We start from the raw sequence: 19,879 nt of genomic DNA, 5'->3' as shown, positions 1-19,879 counted from the left end.
GCTTATCCTCAGTTGGATCGCGGGGGTGCTGCAGCCCATCCCAGCTATCTTCGGGCAGTGGGCAGGGGACACTCTGAACTGGTTGCTAGCCAGGCAGGGCACACAGGGACAGAAAACTCACTCGCTCATTCACACCTAGGGACAAATTTGACCGGCCAATTGACCTGACATGCATGTTTTTTGGAATATGGGAGGAAACCGGAGTGCCCAGAGGAAACCCATGCAAGCACAGGGAGAACATCCAAACTCCACACAGAGGGGTTCGATCTAATGACCTCAGAACTGCGCCGCCATGCTGGATTTATGCACATTATAACGGATATTATTGTTATTATCAATGTTATCATTGTTATTATTTTAGAAAAAGCACAAACATGCTTAATGCCACCCTTGGGCTGAAAACATTGTTAGACATTAAACCAGTCCGTAATAGAGACAAGGTTGGGGATAACTGCACTTTATACCAAGGGTCTAAAACTTGTGTCCCAGGGGCCGATAATTTAAGGCCCCTAGCTTAATATGTTTAAATGTTAGTACGAGCAGTGAGAGTTTGACGCGACTTCTGTGCTAATCAATAAGCTATGGCTAAAATTGCTTTAAAAATCACTTACAATGCCAGCCAGTTATCGTGCGGACAGGATTAAAACAAAAAATAATAAGACATCAGCTGAAAAAAGGGTGTTTTGTCTGTAGTGTGTTTCAAATGCGATTTTGAAAGAAAGAAAGAAAAGATAAAGAGAGGGAAGAGGGAGACAGTGACAACACTTCTGACTATTTAGATTTTTCTGCATTTGTTTTCTCAAGTAACATGTTTCCAAATATTTTTTTACTTATAACCGATTCATAACAGTTTCTTTTATAATATTTACATCTTATGATGTGTAACGGAAAAAATAAGATATTTGAAAATAGCACGTTTTTGTCTTGTGGAAAACCCAATATGGCTCCACTTCACCTTGACCTTAAGTCTGGCCACCCCAAGTAAATTGAGTTCGAGTCGCCTGCCTAATCCACATGTCTAGTGCAGAAAAGTAACACACAATGTCGCAATTAAGACACTTGTTTGCAATCATTATTTTTTTCTTTCTCTTGATTCTCCTGAATATGCTTCGTTAAGCGGACCCGATGACCTGTCAAAATGTGATACAAACTTACCCATCACGGTGCAGACTACTCTTCCTCACCTTGTTGTATACACACTGGACTTGATGAGAAAAACAAAAGGGAGTCCATCGATGAAGGGAGATTAACTTTATTTCAAGACTTGTTTTAAAATTTCTGTTTTGGTTGATCCCTTCAGTCTTGCACGTCAAAATAATCAATAAGCGGCTCTTCTTTGACTAAAGTAGACCAGGTCGTGGTGCTGGAGACCCTGCTGGCAAGCAAAATTTGCAGATAGGTATGAGGGAAATGCTTGTCAGAAGCAGAGAAACTCACCTGCTACTAGAAAAATAGATAGGTATAAAGGAAATGCCTTTAAGAAGGAGAAGAACTTACCTGCTGCTGGCTTGCTTGATGTGAGCGATGGGCACAGGGGCACTGGCAGCCGTCTCACGCTCTATCAGCTGGGACAGCATCCATTTGGGACACTGCGACTTGTCCCTTTCAATTGACAAACAGGTTGGCTACTCAGTAATCTTACATTTCTCAGTTTACTGGTCTCCCTTTCCTTACGTACGTACAGAAATCCTACACTGTTTTGCGGTTTCCTTTTCGCAGTTTTGCGGATTTTAGTCGGAGATTGCGTTATGCATTCTGAATGGCTAAATAGTAACCTGCCCCCTTTCTAACTGTCCATCAATAACGTTGAGGTCTACACCATACACAAAGACTTTGACAAATCTAGATTATGCACACACAAATAAGTTTTAAATTTGAGTTTAACAAAATGCTCTAGACCAAAAATAGCACCTGAAGCAGCGGCCAAAAGGCGGAGGAAGATGGTTTCTATTGCCAACAAGGTGGAATTCTTGAAATGCTAAAGCAGGGGTCAGCAAACGTTGAGTCACAGGCCACATTGGTTTGGAAAAATGTGATCGGGGCGGGGCCGGAGGACAACAAATAGCTGATTGATGTATTTTTTTCTTCTTCTATATGCCGATAGTCTTAAATCCGATACCTTGACAATACATGAGGAAAATAGATGACATAAACCAATCCATTTTTTCAGATTTGCGTGTCTACAAAGTGACAATTTCAACCAATTGGTTTTCAAACACACAAAATATACAAATTATTTTATTCATTTACAAAGAGTAATAGCAAAGTAATATTTCCCCTTTTTAAATACTACACTTTAACAATGGCATTGAAAAACTCATTGCAACAGGGCTACTGCAGAAGTGCTTTATTGCGTGACATCCAGTGGACATATTAAAAACTGCAGGTCATTGACTAACAGCAGACCTTTTTTATTACGGGTAAAGATGTACAATATTTAATTGTTAAATTATTGTGCTTGTAAATTGGGTTCATTATTTTGTTTCAATTTATAATAGAGTAGTTAATAAATGTTTCTACTTGGCAGGTTTTGACTATCGCGGATTATTTTTGGAACGTAAGCCCAGTGAAAATAAGGTATTTTTGTACCCTTACCCTAAATATTCACAAAATAAAGCCAAAGCTAATCATCTGGCAAAGCACAAAATAGAGAAGGAGAAGGGTGGATGTGGTTTCATTTGTCAGGCTTACTTGTGCGCTGTGATGACGATGGCGCGTTTTGGCTCGCTATCATAACTGACGCTATCCACAGCATAAACCTCAGCCAGCTCGTGGACAATCCTGCGCCGCTCCCTGTTCATTGGTTGAAAGCTGTGGCTCCTCTTTGGCTGCTTGCCCTAAACCGAAACATGCTTCAGCTTACGTATGTAGAAAACAAAATCAGTCGGAACAATAAGGAGCTACGGTGCACCATAAGCTGGGATGTATTTTTGTAGAGGTGGTGAGTATATTTGTGTCTTATGCATGTGTGATAAACGCCCACTAATCGATATAAGGAAGAAGTTTGCTGAGGCAGGGCTTACAGTTTTTTTAACTTCTTTTGCTGTCTCTCTCTTCTGCTCTCTCTGTAAATTTATGAATAAATCTCATTGTACAATGATGCTGGATATAGACCTCAATTAATCCATGTACATATTGCATAGAACTACACATTTGCAGGTAAAGTAGTCACTTACCACATTAAGATTGTATGGGATGTATTTCAGATTAGTTTTATGTTATGATCATTGAAAAAAACCAAAAGGACATTTCTAAGCAACCATATATTTCTAAACAATAATGTACATTGTCGCCATGGCTCTGTCCACGCTTAGAAGAGCAAAGTGCGCACTCACCTTAGAAACAAGTTCCACAAGATTCTTAATTGCTGCCTCAACACCAGAGACAAATTTCAAGTCTTTTCTGAAAGAGAGCAATCCGCAGACTGAGCAACTATGGTTTGGACAAAAGGGGATTCAAGAAATAAAGGCTCACCTGGCGTCACTTTTCAGACTGCTGCTGTAGACTGAGGGGGGGCGCACGTTGAACGGGTCAGAAGAGGGATCTATCTGTAGGGCCTCGGCCAGCCGCTTGTTCCTCTCCAACGTGGCACACTCCTCATCACACTCCAACCTGAAATGCAGACCCGACCGGGTCAGCCAGCCACTACGGGGAAACGGCCTGTGCATAGCCCAAATGTCACAACCTACCTGCCCTCCTTGACCTCTTTCTTGGTCAGCAGCGGGCCAATATACATGGAATCACCCAGCTGCATATCGGACAATTTGCTGGCCATGGAGATGGCTGTGTATCTGATACATGCAAAAACATTTAAGGAGGCAATACGACAGCCGAGCCAGTACCAGAGTACCTTGCTATCTAGTTTTCATGTACGCCTAAATCAAGATGACAAGCAGCGGATTTCTGAATCACTGGGCTCAGCCATGATGAGATGACATTCTGGTCACAACCTTACTGACCCTTAAACCCCTTTTAAAGCACCACGGGTATAAACCAACTTTACAAAATTGTCATTCCGCCATCTGCAGTAGGAAGAAGCGACCGAAACACATCAACTTTTTTAAAGGATGTCTGAAGCCACTTAATATAATTACAAATTTCTAAATTTTCTAGTATTTAAAAATGTGTTTTTTTTCTTTTAAAAGTAATGAATTACTAGGGGGGCTCTGTAATACACACTGCAGCTTTTAAATTAAAATTAAATTAGAGCAACATTCAAAACAAGAGTATTAAGATCCCTGTTGGTGAAATTTATGATGTAGCTGGGCAAAAAGGTATTCATTTTCTTTCTAATGCACTTACAACTAACGCCAGTCTCAAAGCAATATTTTTGCCCATCTATCCTGACATTCTTTTTATGTTGTTTTTCTCTTTAAGTCTTTATTACATGTATATCTCGGAGTCCCATGACTAATCCTGTTGTAAACCATATTCACTATGTTGTTTTAACAGGCAAAAAAAATCAGTTCCAATTTTAAATTCAGGCAGCACGGCGGCGCAGTGGTTAGCGCTTGTGCGGCACAGTTCATGTCTCGGGAACCTGTCGTGGGTTCAAATCCAGCTCCAGACTTCCTGTGCGGAGTTTGTATGTTCTCCCCGTGCTTGCGTGGGTTTCCTCCGGGCACTCCGGTTTCCTCCCACATTCCAAAAACATGCATTTCAGGTGAATTGGCCGGTCTAAATTGTCCCTAGGTGTGAATGAGCGAATGAGCTGTCTGTCCCTGTGTGCCCTGTGACTGGCTGGCAACCAGTTCAGGGTGTCCCCTGCCCACTGCCTGGAGATGGCTGGGATGGGCTCCAGCCCCCCCGCGACCCTAATGAGGATAAGCGGTATGGCTAATGAGATGAGATGAATTTTAAATTCTAATTATTGACTTGAAAAACTCGACTGACCTCTGATAAGAGCTGGCCGCCTCAGGACAAGACACGGTCTCCTTTCTTCTACCGCAATGACACTGAATGGCCACCTGAAAGCATTCTGCAGAATTAATACTTGAACGTCTTAATTGGAAATCTGATGTCTTTACCTTAGCGGTGCAGGTAGTGCGCGGGCAGGCGGAGCCTGAGTGACATGGGGCATCGCAGGCGTGTCCGCAATCAGTACGGGGGTGGATGCAAGGCTGTTGGCATCTATCTGCCGCCAGACAATCGCCACGGTGGCAGATTTTCTTGCAGTGGTGCATCTGGCACGGCATCGGCTTGCCACACACCAGCCCGCAAGAAATGTTTTGCAGGTGACATGGGATATTGCTGCGTTGCTTGGAAGAAAAAATAATTCTTGCAATAAATCTTTATAGGTAAAAGCAAATGGAAAAAAAATGGACATGGTTGGGGGGAGGGTCATACTGCAATACGTTTTGAATTTGCCCTCACCTCATGCTTTCCCATACACCACTTGTCCATCAGATAAGTGCAGGGAGGGCATTTTTCTTCACTGTGGCAGTTGTGGAAGACTGAAAGAGAATTATTTTTATTAAGGGACTTGTCAGACGTTTTCTCTATGTGTATAATGGTTCACAACATGCGGTTGTCTGCAGAAATCTACCCTCCCTTGCCCTAAGGACCAGCTATGTTTAAAAGATGACGTGAATGATCATCTTGGAGTGGGGGATTGCAAGGCGCGACCAACCCTTATCGAGCATACATTTTGCAAATGTTGAATTGTTCATTGAAATTCAAACAAGAATAACATTTCCGATCAAGAAAATTGTAGCTTTACGTTTTTTAGAACTAATTCGTACTACACTTCCTCCTCGGTGGGGCAACTCTGAGCTGATAGACATCAGTACACCAATACGCTTCTAGCGTTAAGCACTCACTGACTATTTTTATTTTCCAAAACTGTAAACTGAGTATGAGGCATTTATTCTAAGCAGTTGTTTTCTCTGGCTCTGTCAGCAGTTAAGGTATTTAGATTGATGTTCTTGCTTGGATGACCCTATTGGTGTGTGTGAATGGGTAAGTGTGAAGCACATTGTAAAGCACATTGGGAGGTCTTCATTGACTTGAAAAGCGCTATATAAATGCAGACCATTTACCATATGTTTTTCAGTTTGGAAATCTTTCAAACGTAGCTAAATCACCAATCGTTTTCAAATGATTGTTTGTTTGTCGTTTTAATTGTCCGCTCTCATCCCTACGGTTATTCTATACGATAATTGTGTTTACGTTTTTATTGAGATGTTGGCTAATCGTTCCCGGTTTTTGATGGTTTTTTTTTTGTAGTTTTGTGTGTTTGTGAATGTCAAAGATTGTGTTTTGAAGTTCTGCCTTTAAGTCCAGGTCCTGTATTTTATTGCAAGCTTATTCCGTTACTACAATTAACTCTTGGAATCCCGCGATGTGCCAAGACGAAATAAAATGGTAGTCATGTGTTTTTAGGAAATGTTAATTGTTTATCGGGTTTTGCATTTCCTATTTTTTTCTATAGTGTGTTGAGCTATTTAATGTCGCTGTTTTTCTCCATAAATCATTTTTTAATTTACATGGTTTAAATCATTGATGGCGTATTCTTCCTCCAGTGTCCTAGGGCAGGGGTGCCCAAACTTTTTTGTACCAAAGACTGGTTTAATGTCTGACAATATTTTCACGACCCGACTCAAGGTCGGCATTCAACATACTACTTTTCCTTTTAAAAAAAAGAATTACAATAACTGCTTGTGGTGTCATCAACACAAGTCTTCTATGTATCCCTAAACAGAGGTGATTGATCTTTCTTCTATTGTCTGAAGATTCTCCCCGGCCATTAGTTTGTTTAAGAATGTATTGAAAACACTAGCATAATTTCTTTGAAATGCAGCATTGTGCTGCAGTGGACAAGTTTTCCACAATGGTTGGCTTTATTGTACAGAGTTTTGAAATGTAAAAGTTACTTTCATTTTAAAATCAAACAGCTTAACTGACAACTTCCATTCATCCACTGTACATCCACTGACCGAATGAGTAAAGAGTACATGAGCGTGGAAGATGCTCCACTCTGCAAACACAGCCTAGAGCACATATGTCAGAGTCAAGGCCCGCGGGCCACATTAGGCCCGCGAGAGGGTTTTACCTGGCCCGCGTGACGATATCAATATATTATTAGATCCGGCCCGCAGGCCGCTGCAAGCCAGCGGCCCGCAGTACGCATGAATACTACATTTCCCACAATGCAACGGGGACGCGCTGAGCGGGAGCAAAGCGAGAGGCGGTTTGATTTATTCAGCAGTCGATCAGCAGCAGTCATTAGCATAACAGCAAAAATTAGCCCACAGATACCCATCAACAATGGCTAAACGGAAGGTGGACACTGAAAACCGGGGCTTTCAAACAAGGTGGGAGTTGGAGTACATGTTCACGGAGGTAGCTGGAAAACCTGTGTGTCTGCTATGTGGAGAAAGTGTGGCGGTGATGAAAGAGTATAATATTAGACGGCATCATAAAACAAAACACACACCTCAAACAAGTAATGTAGAGTTGTAGTAATACAGTACTGTATATAAATGTATGTAAATACAGTAATAATACAGTAATGTTTCCTGTGCAATTACACATTTGAAGTTTTTACTCCGTTCAAGTTTAAAAGTTAAATATGCACATAAAGAAGGTCTTGTTTTTTGTTGTTCCCCTCGGGAATTTTAAAGCTTTATTGTCTATGTTGACTATGTTGTTTTTGTTTGCCGACTCTGTCCTGGGAGTGTTTCTTGTTTTTCGGCTTTTCATGGAAAATAGATCTTGATGTGGACAACAGTCTTTTAATAAAATTGTCTCCTCTTTAGCAGAGAAAATGACTTTTGATTGTTATTATTTGTTAATCAGTAATTCCTTTTTTTCACACTAACCCAGAGAAAGCACAGAAAAGAAAGTCAATGTACATTTGAGCAGGACAGATGAGGTCCAGTGTGTTGATTGCTATTGGTTTTAAGTAACAAGAGATTTTTGCACTTTATTTTATTGTATTTCGAGGCAATATTTCTTTTTAATAATTTCAGATGATTGAATGATAGAAAATGGTTATGAGTTGTTGTTATGAGATATGTTATGAGTTTTTTATATAAAGGACATTTGTATTTTGTGCCTGCTGAAATTAAAAATGACTGACGGAGTCATAAGAAAATATTGCTTTATTTATCCAATCATATTGTAATATATTTGTTGTGTTTTCAGTAGGTTAAATCTTGGTTTCAGTAAAGATTGGACAGTCCGGCCCTCGGCTTGTAGCCAAATGTTTTATTTGGCCCTCCGTCCATTTGACTTTGACACCCCTGGCCTAGAGCAACCAGGACAGGATTATGGCGCCACTCGGAGGTTAATTTATTTAATGGTGTGCTGGGTGGCGTCATCCATTTGGAACATGCCACAAATGCTAAAAGGGGTGAGCACACATTGTACTTTTTTGTCCCTAAAAGTAAACTATGAAGAAGTGAATGTGCCATGCTTCACCTGGATGTTTGCAATCATGATTCCGGGTACACGGTTTATTGCACTCAGGTGGATTTGTGCCACACGGGACTGGTGGGTACAACACAGAGGCCCCACAATGACATGTCAGCTCGTCAAAACCTGCAAACACACAAATGTAAAGAAAAATAACAAGCGGAAAGATCGGAAAAAGAATGACAAAATGTGGACATGAACTAAGCAACAAATAAGAACCAAATGAGTCCTGTCTTATTAGATCCGAAACAAGTCCCCTCAAAAACGCAGAACACTAAGATGTAGCGATAACACTGCATATGACTCACTAGACTGCAAGCAGGGTTTGCAGGCTCCAGAGTGACAAGGCTCCTGGCAGCGATGCAGACCACAGCTGAGTTTGTAACTGCAGATCAGCTGGCACTTGTGCTCTGTATCCTGCATACAAGAGGCAAACGCATGCAAACACCCACCAGTCAGTACAAGAAGTCAAGCGTTCAAAACTTAAATACCAAGCTGTCACATTTGGTGCCCTATCTACAGTAAAGCCACTGTCCAGAATGGCCAGTCCCCAAAAGACAAAATTGTTTTAAGAGTATGCACTTTTTGGGAAGAAAAATGCTTTAATAATTAGCTGAAACTTTAAATTATTTGCTTTTAAACCAGTTTTTCTGTGCTATTTTTGACACTTTTCAGTTTGCATGCGTTACTGTGAGTTAAGTAAACTGCAGTGAAAATTAAATTGTTGTGTTGCTTTTTTTTTATATACAAATGCAACTGCATTAATACTACAATACTTTTTGAAATTGTGATGTGCTTATTTTTCCATATTGTCTACTCCTCCCTCCTGAACAACAGCATTCCATTTTTTCTACAAATACACTTTGTGTTGCACATTTTGCAAATGGTTTTATTATGTAATATACCTGATAAAACTTTCAAGTTCATGCTGGTAATTTTTGTGAGCTTTATTAAAGTCTTCATGTGCTGTACGTAAGAAGTAGAAAGCTCGCAAAGCTTTTGGAGAGCCGAGTGCCGTAGTGGATTTGCAACAGCCCGCTGACAATCATGCTTTTTATTGGTTGCAGAATCCATAGACAATGAAGCACATGTATTCAATTTGAATTTGGTGTAACTCACCACACAGCAAAGCTGGCGGCATTTGTGGCGGCCACATGAAAGCTTCTTGTTACAGCGCTTCTCGCAAGTAAACTGTGCCAGCTCACCTGGGATGCCACAGACAGAAAAATGTAAATAGTGTTAAGGCCCCTCCCTTAGAGAAGCAATGAGCTCACCCTCTCTTTGGATTGTGGCACAGGGCACCTCCTAAAACCGAATACAAGGCAGACAGTAGGAAATCAAATAAGGGATATATTTGATGTGCCTATTGTGTAGTCACACGGGGAACTATAGTTACCTTTGCCTTGGAAGAGCACCTGCACCTAATAGTGGAAGTCAGGGAACAAGGGCCACAGGCTCCCTCATGGCATAACTGCTCACATTGGTGGATCACGTCTGAAACATTTAGGAACCACTGTGATGAAACAAACACTTGAACTTTGCATTGACCAAAGAAAAGACCCATCATTTTTTTGAAATGGTAGATTTAGGGATTGGTCAGTCGCCAATCATTAACAAAAAGATCTGTCATAGATTGAATGACTGATATTTTATCTTTGAGGACAGACCCCAACCTCGAACATCAACATTAAAACAGACAAATACTTAAGAAAATTGTTATTTTAATAATGTGTATTAAACACAATGACGGCAGTTTCCAAAAAAAGCATGGGCCAATAACCATTTTACCAATCTACCGTTGTGATAAAAGCAAAAGTTTCAATAACTACTAATACTATCCGACATCGGGAATGAATTAGCATAGCTTTATTTTTCTAAAAGACTTTGCACAACTTGCTTATTTACAGAATAAAGTCACATTTTTGTTTGGCGGTCACATTTTTGTTTGGCGGCCCCATTGAATCTTTATTTCAGATCTTTTTATGTGTCTCTTAAGTTCCTCTAAATTTCTGTGTTTACTCATGTGCGAGGCCCTCTGCACTAGGAGGGGTAGATGGTTTGCTTACAGGAGAAAGGTTTCTAACTGCTCCCTGTACCCGCCGTTACTATCCCCATCGATGTGGATAAGCATCCCTTAGGTCCCTTTTATCACATAGTGACTCTGTCTGTGCCTTGCCATGTTTTTCCATCACAGCCTTTGTGTTTCACCGTCTGGGTTATTGGGTGCGGAGAAAGTAGGATGACTTATTTGTTATTGACTATTTTTACTCAGCACTTTGAGTTGAAATTCCTTGTGAGTAAGGTGCTTTACAAATAACTATTTGAAGACGATTGCTGCCAATCAACTTGTCAGGTAGGAAGAGGGCAAGTGGTGGGGTTAGACAGAATGACACACACTGGCAACTGCAGTCACAATGTGGATAAAAGTATACTTGTGTAAGCCAGTAATTTTTGTAGTCCTTTTGTATCAAAGCAGCACAGAGATTTTTTGTTGGGATGATATAAAAAAAACTCATCTGATTAATAAAGCTTTAGGCCTTATTTGTGGGATGGTCTTTATTTATTTGGAAATAAAAATACACGAGTAAAAACTAAATGAAAAATTTGTATCATTAGCAAATGTTCTCAGCGATGAGAGTGGATCAATTTTGTAAAAGAATAAAAACTGAAACAGATATGTTTTTTCACAATTATACAACGCCTACTCTGAAAATGTAAACATGTGCCTGAGCATGCCGCGTTGGTGTTGGGAAAAAAACCTTGCGTAATCCTACCGTCGGAGCTGCAGGGCAGAGGCGTGCAGCACATCTTGGAGCATGTTGGGATGGGATCCGTGCAAGTCTTTCGTTCCAAGCAGCCGAGCTCCAGGAGCTTAGCTAAAGTTGTCTGGCCGCATGGGCAAGTCTTGAGTGCACTTGGAGAGAGCGGGCATGCAAGGCACGGGCCACGGTGGCACGGCTGCTGGCACCGATGACTTTGGCAGTCTAACATCCTGGAGTGCAGGTGGGCCAGTGTGAGTGGAACAGTTGACAACACAGAATGAGAATATTTAATTTACTTTTGATCCAGTTTCCCATTCAAAAGACTATCACTATCCGTTGCCTCCAACCCTGGAGAAGTGGTTAGTGGATTGACAGCTAAGATATTGACTTGGAAACTTAGGGAATTACAAATATACTTCACTTATGCAGCACTTATCAACCTTACAAGGTCCTGATAGCACTTTATATCTCATTTACAGAATTGTAGCACAGTATCAGGAGCAACTCAAGGTTTAGTACATGTCTCAAGGATATTTCCCACATACAGTGGCAGCCTGGCACCGGACCCCTTATCTCAGTAGTGAGGTGATCAAGCTTACCACTGAGCCACTCCTCCCCATTGGACAAGCCTGACTTGTATTCAATTTTACAATTATCCCGGAGAAAAAACATTATGACTACCTTTCAATTGGATGTAAAGCTGTGATCCTATTACTTTTCTAAGCCTTTCCTCATTTTCACAGGTGATGCCTGGCAAGCCTCTACTTGATTGAAAAGTATTTTTCCTCATAAATGTACGTGACAAGCTCAGTCTGAGGGGAGACAAGGTTCCCAGTTTTTAAATGGAATTCATTTACGTTCTCTGGCTAATGGAAAAAAGGCTTACCTTCCGCATGTCTTCTGGCAAGAGTAATTCCCGTTACCCTCGAATCTATCTTCATTTGTGCCGCAGAAAACCTCTCGAGTGGAGACTCCACAGTAGCAGGCTAGAGGAGGGGAAAAGGACTCACATTAAACACTTTATGAGCATTTGTGTTAGCCTGTTTCTCACAAAGTCATCAGGAAACCATTTGTGGCCAATTCAAAGCATGTAAAGACTGCTAGCTGCATTTGTTTTATCAAATATTCAGAGCAAGCATGAAATACATTTCCTGTTAGAGCCTGGACTTGGAAGCTAAATCTCAATCTTCTTTTCTTTACCTTTTTTATTCTGTGCTTGTTTGGTCAGAATGAGGTGGAGTGACACATCACACCAATGAGCCATAAATAATGCTGTTTTTTTTCTTTGTCTTTGGAAAGGGCAAATGATGACTGCATTACAAGTCCCAAAAAAAAGTCTCGCCCTCCTAACAACCGTGAACTTAATTCAAAGGCCGCCACATGGACCATCCCTCTCTTCAGGCAGCGTGGGCCTCACCTTGCTGGACTGGAAGCTGGCAGGGCAGACACAGCCCACTGTGACACACCTGAGCGCAGGTGTGTCGACCGCAGTTGAGTGAAGTACTGCACGGCTCCTGGCAATGGAGAACCGAGAGCTTGCTGCAGCGTATGGACTGGCTGCGAAAAAGTAAGGCCATCCTGCTTAGAGCATTTAAAATAAATAAAAACTGGAGGCTTTGTGCCTTACCTTGTTCGTCCGCAGACGCACGACTTGGTCACGAAGGCAGGACACTGCGGACAAGGTCCTGGATGACATAAACTGAGAGGGACAAACAACATCTTTCATGTGCACATTTTTAATGGCAATCTGTCACCCAAGCTCTAAAGCTCTATAGAGACAAAAATATCATTTTTTCATGCATACTGTATTCAGTTTTGTGTCCCCGTTCACTAAAACGCACGCAACTAAATCATAACATGATGCTCCAGTAACCATGAGCCGTGCCGTGGAAGTTTATGTTGCTCACATGTTACACAGGTGCTTGCAATCACCACTTCTTTTCTTCCCGCACATGTCACCACAGCTGTGTGGAATTTCAGTGCGTTTCCACTCAGGATTGGTTACTTTACCTGTCACCAGAGAGCGAAAAAAACATCTTATTCTGGAACCAAACTATAACATGGCTGATAAGTAAACTCACCACAGAAGCAAGTGTAAGAGCCTGGGTGTTTGAACGCAATATTCTGACAGGCGGGACAACGCCAACCAGCAGCTGAGTCTGAAAAAAATGAAATAGATGAGGGTGGGTGGAGGGCTAAAGACAGCAGAGCAAATTATTGATTAGACTGTGAGGTCAACAAAAATATGGGTACAATAAATTCTGGACTACAAAACGGTACTTTTTTCCTACATTTTAAACACTGTGGCTTTAAATACGGTGCCGATACTTTTTTTTTTCCCTACGGCGACACCAGGGAAAACAGCGAGCCGCTCTTTTGCAAACACATGTGCTCTAAATACAAATCACTGCAGTTATGTCTGAAAACATTTGACACCCTTTTACAAAAAAATTAGGGCCAACATATTCATATTATACATAACAAAAGCAAAATGGGAGGTTTAAAAGTACTTTACTGAAGACTTGCAAAATATTTACAGTATTTCAACGTCCTCAATTTATACATCCGAATTGAACAGCAGTAGACGTCATCTATAAAAATCCCTATACTTCTTTTTCCGTATAATTAGTGTCAATGTCGGATTGCTGAAGTCTCCAGAAGGACCGATAACCAATGAATGCAATTTGGTTTGTTACTGTGGCAACAACCAATAACAACACAAAGACAACTTGCAAGTCTGTTTTACAATCTGGCACTATTCTCCACAGTGTGTCCGCCCTGGCTCTGTCTAGAAATATAGGGCTCACATTTTACGCGACGAAGCCCTCTTTCATGTTCTTTCAATTTAGTAGTAAATATGTGCTCATTTAAGTAATCGCTATCTTGAATGGTCACATGAATTTTGATCCCACATCTTAAAATCCGGTGCGGCTTGTACAAAGACAAAATTGAGTTTCGTTCTTAGATTTGAGCATGAATCTTTTAATCACGGAAGCTTTGCAGTTCTGTATTTAAAGTATTTAACAGCAAAGAATTCTTTTGATTATCTTTACAACCTAAACAATCTTTCTGTGAGAATACATTAAAGTTCACAGGCCCCTAGGCTCCACCCACAAACCAATGCTCACCTTTTCCAAAAGAAGCAAATGATCAGTTTTCCTCAAGGCCACCTAAATAATTTGTAAATTGGCTGCAAACAAAGTTCAGCCCCATGCGTACGTGCTGCACTGGCTCAAGCTGTACCTTGTGCCTGGGAGGTGGAAGAGCAGGCCCATTTCTTGATGCAGTGAAGGTGGAAGACATGGAAGCAACCGGTGCAGCTCCATACTGGGGCGGCGGCGCGGATGACGTCACAACACACCATGCATTCGTACTTTTCTCGCGACAGCTGCTCAATCAGGCGCCCTGCAAGGCCGCAAAGAAAGTTGCAACTTGATTCCGTGTTGGCCGCTCTTCGACATGTGTGGAAACTTTAATGTTTCAATAGCAAACAGAAGTCAACGACACGCACAGCTGCTCATCAAACTGTTTACATGGGAAACGAATGCACATGCACCAGCTTTTCTTTAGTTTCTTTCTTGTGTGTAAGAATAAGCTCAATTTTCTATAAAAAAGTGGGAATGTAAGGTTTTCAGGATTACACAATTTGCTGGATGTGTAAGCAAAGAAGATATTACATTGTTAAGAACTTCAATGGGGATAGAGATCGAAAAAAAAAGATGTGCTACAACTTTGATGAAATATAAGTTTGTATTTACCTTCATCAGTTGTGGGAAGTATAAAGCAGACTGGACAGTTTGGGTAAAAAAAAACTTAAAGCGTAAAACTCGATTACCGGACTTTGCAGCACTGTGCTGGCGAGGCTTATTCCACACTCACCAACACTATTGTTTTATGCATTAGAGTTGTGCTTTCAGCCCCTTAAAAAGCCTACTGATACTAAAACTAACATTTTTTTAAATCTAAACAATCACAAAAGAGCTTTACTCAAGACTAGTGTTTTAGTCTACAGCTGCTTTATCTTTAAGTGAGGCCGTATGTGCGTGAATAAACCGCTCAAACGATTGCATTAGATTTCCATTTTGGTAAATGTTTTCTACCTTTGACTTTAAGCAAGCAAATGTTTTTAACATTCTGGAGACAGATTGTGTTTCTTGTCCATAAAAATAGAGTGTGCAATAACATCTATCGCTTTTTAACGTCAAAAGGTTGGCATTTTAAAGCTCCAGCAGATCCTCTAAAAAACACTGGTACTCCAAATAGCTACTTGTAACAATCACAGGTCTGGACCAGACATTACGACTGTATAGCCATTTTGTGGCGCTAAAGCAATTCTCAAATGAATTGTGATGCAATTTTGGAGGGAGACGAGAATGGGTGAGCCAACCTGTCTGCGTTTGGTCGCTTTCTAGCATGCTGAGGTTCCTTGGTCCCCGCTGGCCAACGTGAGCATCTCCCGTGCGTCGCCTACCTTCGTCACCATAATAGTAACTACCTGCACGATCAGAGTCAATCTGGTCTGGTGTTGTCATTTTGGGTGGTCTGGAAGCTCTGTGTCGCCCTTTGTGCTTGGCCCACTCTGTCTGATGGAGGTTGGTAGCAGAAGCTTCAGCTTGCCGGGCCCTTTCTCCTCCATCTGCGACGCTGTGATTTTCCCTTAAATGAGTGTCATCATTTTGCCTCGGATTTTCATGTCTCAAATTCCTCTGTTGCCAATTCTTCCCACTGCCATTTGTGTTGTATTTCTGCCTGTTGCTTACATTGGGCCTGTTGTTTGGAGGGCCGGCACCGCTAAAGCTTTGCCAGCGAGAGGCGTGAAAATTGTCAGAGGGGTCCAAGATGCCCTGCCATTGTCCTTGTCTTGGCCTCCTCTGGCCAGCCTGGCCCAGTTGGCGGAAAGCATCCTCAGAGGCGTGTTGGATACTCTGATGTGGGAAGCCAAATTGCTTGCGAGACTTGCTGGATCGTTGCTTGCTAGTGAATCTCGAGTGACTGTGTTGGGCTTTAGAACTGTTGTTTTTTTTGTGATTCGATGCACCTTCAACATTGAGGTCCACTGGTTCTACAAATACAACAGTGAGAGGGTGTAACACAGCAGTGACAGACACAAAAATACCACATAATTAAACGTGAATGTTGGGAGATTGACAGAGTATTGTAGTTTACAATGGCTCCAAAAACCCTGCCGTGATTGAGCTGAAATTTTAGATCTGGATTTAAACAATCACTATTGAGTACATTCTGTTTCTTCAAAATGGGCTTTGTTCAAATTTAAAAATTCCAAAGTTCTGGACTGATTTACCCATGTATTTGATTGATAACACCAATTGTATTTATGTTAAATAGGGCTTCAATGATTATTCAACATTTTCAACAAAAACATAATAGAAAAACGTGTCTGGCGACATTTGAGACTGAAATTAATGTTGTCTATTTATAACTGAAAGAGAATATATTATATATAATTGGATAGAACTCTTCCCATAACGCGCCATAACAAAAAAAGAAATAGTGTGATGTTGACATAAAATGTAATATATTTTCCTAGGTCATCTAAGTCACGAGTGCTCTAGAGGTTAGGATTCAATTCCTGTTGCATCGAATGATACGTAAAAGTGGTTAGCACTAATTGTCAAGTTTATTTGTATAGCCCTAAATCACAGAGTTTCAAAGGACTGCACAGATCAAAGACTATTGCAAACTATTATTACAGACTATTATGACACCATCCCCTCATCTAAAACCTACATGAGGGCAAATAATACACATATCAACATAAAATATAGGTTATTCATATGCTATAGAGTAGAAGTGTGTTTTAAGCTTAGATTTAAACATTTCCACTAAGGTTGCAGATCGAATCTCAGGGGGAAGATTATCAATCTTTGATAAAGGCGTTTAAAAGCTAATAAGTACAGAGTAAGCTAGTAAACGTCAACTGTTTTTTCTTTTTGTGCGGTCTAGTGGATGCTTACAACTGGCGGTCAGTACCCAGATTTTCTGGCAGTGTTTGAAAGGGTCAATGTGAAACATTGATTTGAGCACCGCCGTGTGGCGAGGTGTAGAAGGAAATACATTATAAATGTTTTTTTTCTACAAAAACAGGGGACTTTCATAAATCAAATGGCCATTAAATGAGTTTAGGAGGGCTGGCATTAAGAGTATTTATATTTTGAACAATTACCGACATTTTCCACTTTGGGACCTGCTTGATCCCCTTTGCCTTCATTGAATAGTATATGAGTCTTTGTTTATGGAAAGGAGGAATGTAAAGTCTAAGGGCAGGTGTTCATGTTCAAGGGGCTCACACAGTAAAGACACACCTGTAGCCTACTGTACAGGTAAGTCTTTACTACGTAAGCCCTTTGAGGCTTTAAAGGCCAAACAAATAAACAGGAACTTGACAGGAGTGTCAAAGTGCAACTCACTCACAGCATCAATACAAACGTCAAATCAGTTTGTCACAATAGACTAAAGTAAAACTTGTAACATAAAGGACATGAAGACTAGTAGTGTAACGATTGCTTTATCGAGAAGTTGCTGTGCGGCGAACAACATTTACCAGAGGAGCCTTCGGCCATTCTGCGTGCTAATGGCTTCTCGGCGCTTCCTTGTCAAAAGTTGTTGTAGTCCTCCGCGTGTTTACTTCCAAGAAACTACCACTAAGAAACTACACCCCCTAAAATACTTGCTCTATTTTATATTTTATTGTTTTAATCAATTGCTTGTCCCGCTGGAATCATACACTCGGCAGTAGTTTCTATGACGTGAAATAGTAATGGTAAACCACTTGGATCTTGACATGCTAACTTTAGCTTGGTCGCCCAACAGGACGCATGCGCACAAATATGCCTAACGCCGTCACGGGTGTTACCTACGGCAAGTGCTGTGAGACCAAAATGCGAAAACCAAGCGTTGTATAGTAATCCCTCGTTTTTGTTTGCGTGAGGTGCGTTCTAAAAACCCTGCGATAGTCAAAACTTTTATTTATTTTCTACTTTATTAAATACATTCAATCCAAGGAACAAACCCTATTTACAGGTGCAGTTATTTTTTTATCAAATAAAATAACTTTACTTTACTTTAAAAACATATTTTCGTACAAACAACTTCTACTACTGGGCAGCACGGCGGAGCAGTGGTTAGCGCGTGTGCGGCACAGTTCTGAGGTCATGGGAACCTCCTGAGTGGGTTCAAATACAGCTCCCGGCCTTACTGTGCGGAATTTGTATGTTCTCCCCGTGCTTGTGTGGGTTTCCTCCGGGCACTCCGGTTTCCTCCCACATGCAAAACATGCATTTCAGGTGAATTGGCCGGTCCAAATTGTCCCTAGGTGTGACTGAGCGAGTGAGTTGTCTGTCCCCGTGTGCCCTGCGATTGGCTGGCAACCAGTCCAGGGTGTCCCCTGCCCACTGCCTGATGATTGCTGGGATGGGCTCCAGCATCCCCGCGACCCTACTGAGGATAAGCGGTGCAGCTGATGAGATGAACTTCTACTACTGTCAAATACTATTTTTGAAATAACCATTCGGCTTTATTCACAACTGTATTGATTATGTAATGGCGACTAAAAAACAACAACAACATTCCAAACAGAAAATAAAGGTGACTGGATGAATTATAATGAATGAATGTACTTTATTTCAAGTTTTTTTTTTTTCAGAAATAACTTCTGTATTGTCAAAGTATCATTTTAAAAATAATCTTGATATTACATTGCACAATTGATCGGTTATATGAAATTTCACGGTTGTTTCTTTCAATGGCTAAAATGACTGGTCCGATTTGGTTGCCGCTCAATTCTCATCCAATGCACATCCAGATGGGGATGAATTTAGGAAGCAGAGGCCGGTACCACTTAGAGTAGAACCTCTCAGCATTAAAAAAATGATCCCACTGTGGATTTTAGGTGTCTGGGCTGTAATTCAGAAATGGCTCTAAAACACTCACTTACAATACTGAAATGGTCTCATAAACCCATGTCAAAAGCCTTCACACATAATGTTTAAGTACTTTTAGACACCCTGGTCAGAAACGCTCATTCGCTAAATCAACGCATGCTGAAAGCAAAGTGGCTCGTCGACTAACAATGGGTATTAACGTCACCACAAACACAACGCAAGACTAAACACACAAGTAATGTCCCCACCGATGGGCCCAGCACATTTGTAAATACCCGAGAAGACCCTTTCAGAACTGTAAGTTAATATTTTTTAGCAGTGTATACAAAGGCATTTGAGCAGTACGTGAGTACGCTTTTGACCTACGTTTATGAGACCATATTAGTGTTGCAAGTGAGCGTTTTGAGCAGTGCATACAAAAGCATTTGACCAATCCATGTGTAAGCTTTTGATATAGGTTTATGAGACCATTTCAGTCCTTTAAGTGAGCATGTTTGACCTGCGTGTAAGAATGCAAACCCTTGAGCAGTGTATACTAAAGCATTTGAGCAGTTCTCGTGTAAGCTTTTGACACGTATGAGAACATTTCAAGTGCTAGAGTGAAAGCCAATCCTGAATTATGGCCCAGATGGCACCCATAGCGGCTTGTCAAGTCTGCTTCGTTTTGAGCTGGCTATGAAACACATACTGTGACCTTTGAGTAGGGGGCTGTTTTGAGGTGAAGGCCATATGTGGCATGGGCGGACTGCCATGTTGGCATGTTCTCATCTTTTGTCAGCTTACTTTCAGTCAGCACTTCAG

At 41.1% G+C, this 19,879-nt stretch overlaps 1 protein-coding gene across 2 annotated transcripts; it reads right to left on the bottom strand.

The window, feature by feature from the left end:
* Window positions 1-1,236: 1,236 nt before the first annotated feature.
* On the bottom strand, window positions 1,237-18,052 carry nfx1 (nuclear transcription factor, X-box binding 1). Of its 2 annotated transcripts, none has more exons than XM_088326030.1 (23): window positions 17,740-18,052; window positions 15,565-16,239; window positions 14,421-14,582; window positions 13,259-13,336; window positions 13,085-13,187; window positions 12,805-12,876; window positions 12,595-12,734; window positions 12,064-12,163; window positions 11,190-11,407; window positions 9,812-9,909; window positions 9,690-9,720; window positions 9,535-9,620; window positions 8,724-8,832; window positions 8,422-8,541; window positions 5,374-5,453; window positions 5,028-5,258; window positions 4,894-4,967; window positions 3,690-3,791; window positions 3,475-3,612; window positions 3,336-3,402; window positions 2,692-2,837; window positions 1,498-1,602; window positions 1,237-1,375 (listed from the first exon to the last, which is right to left on the bottom strand). In XM_088326030.1, the coding sequence occupies exons 1-23, from the start codon at window positions 17,756-17,758 to the stop codon at window positions 1,297-1,299; spliced, it is 3,033 nt and encodes a 1,010-aa protein (XP_088182156.1). In that variant the 5' UTR covers window positions 17,759-18,052; the 3' UTR covers window positions 1,237-1,296. The 2 variants fall into 2 exon arrangements, with proteins under 2 accessions (XP_088182156.1, XP_088182157.1); XM_088326031.1 differs by having other exon boundaries at window positions 1,237-1,372.
* Window positions 18,053-19,879: the final 1,827 nt, after the last annotated feature.

This window comes from Urocampus carinirostris, chromosome 2, assembly GCF_059441175.1.
Source record: "Urocampus carinirostris isolate Australia breed hairy pipefish chromosome 2, RoL_Ucar_1.0, whole genome shotgun sequence".
Lineage (NCBI taxonomy): Eukaryota > Metazoa > Chordata > Actinopteri > Syngnathiformes > Syngnathidae > Urocampus > Urocampus carinirostris.
Note: the sequence above shows the minus strand (reverse complement) of the source record. Positions and strands in the feature narration are given on the sequence as shown.

What these genes read in the sequence shown, in the direction of transcription:
- nfx1 (XM_088326030.1), bottom strand. An exon ending in TGCCACAATCCAAAGAGAGG is followed by an intron (nt 9,621 to 9,689) that starts GTGAGCTCATTG and finishes GTGGCATCCCAG; the next exon opens with GTGAGCTGGCACAGTTTACT. An exon ending in TCATGATTGCAAACATCCAG is followed by an intron (nt 5,454 to 8,421) that starts GTGAAGCATGGC and finishes ATTCTCTTTCAG; the next exon opens with TCTTCCACAACTGCCACAGT.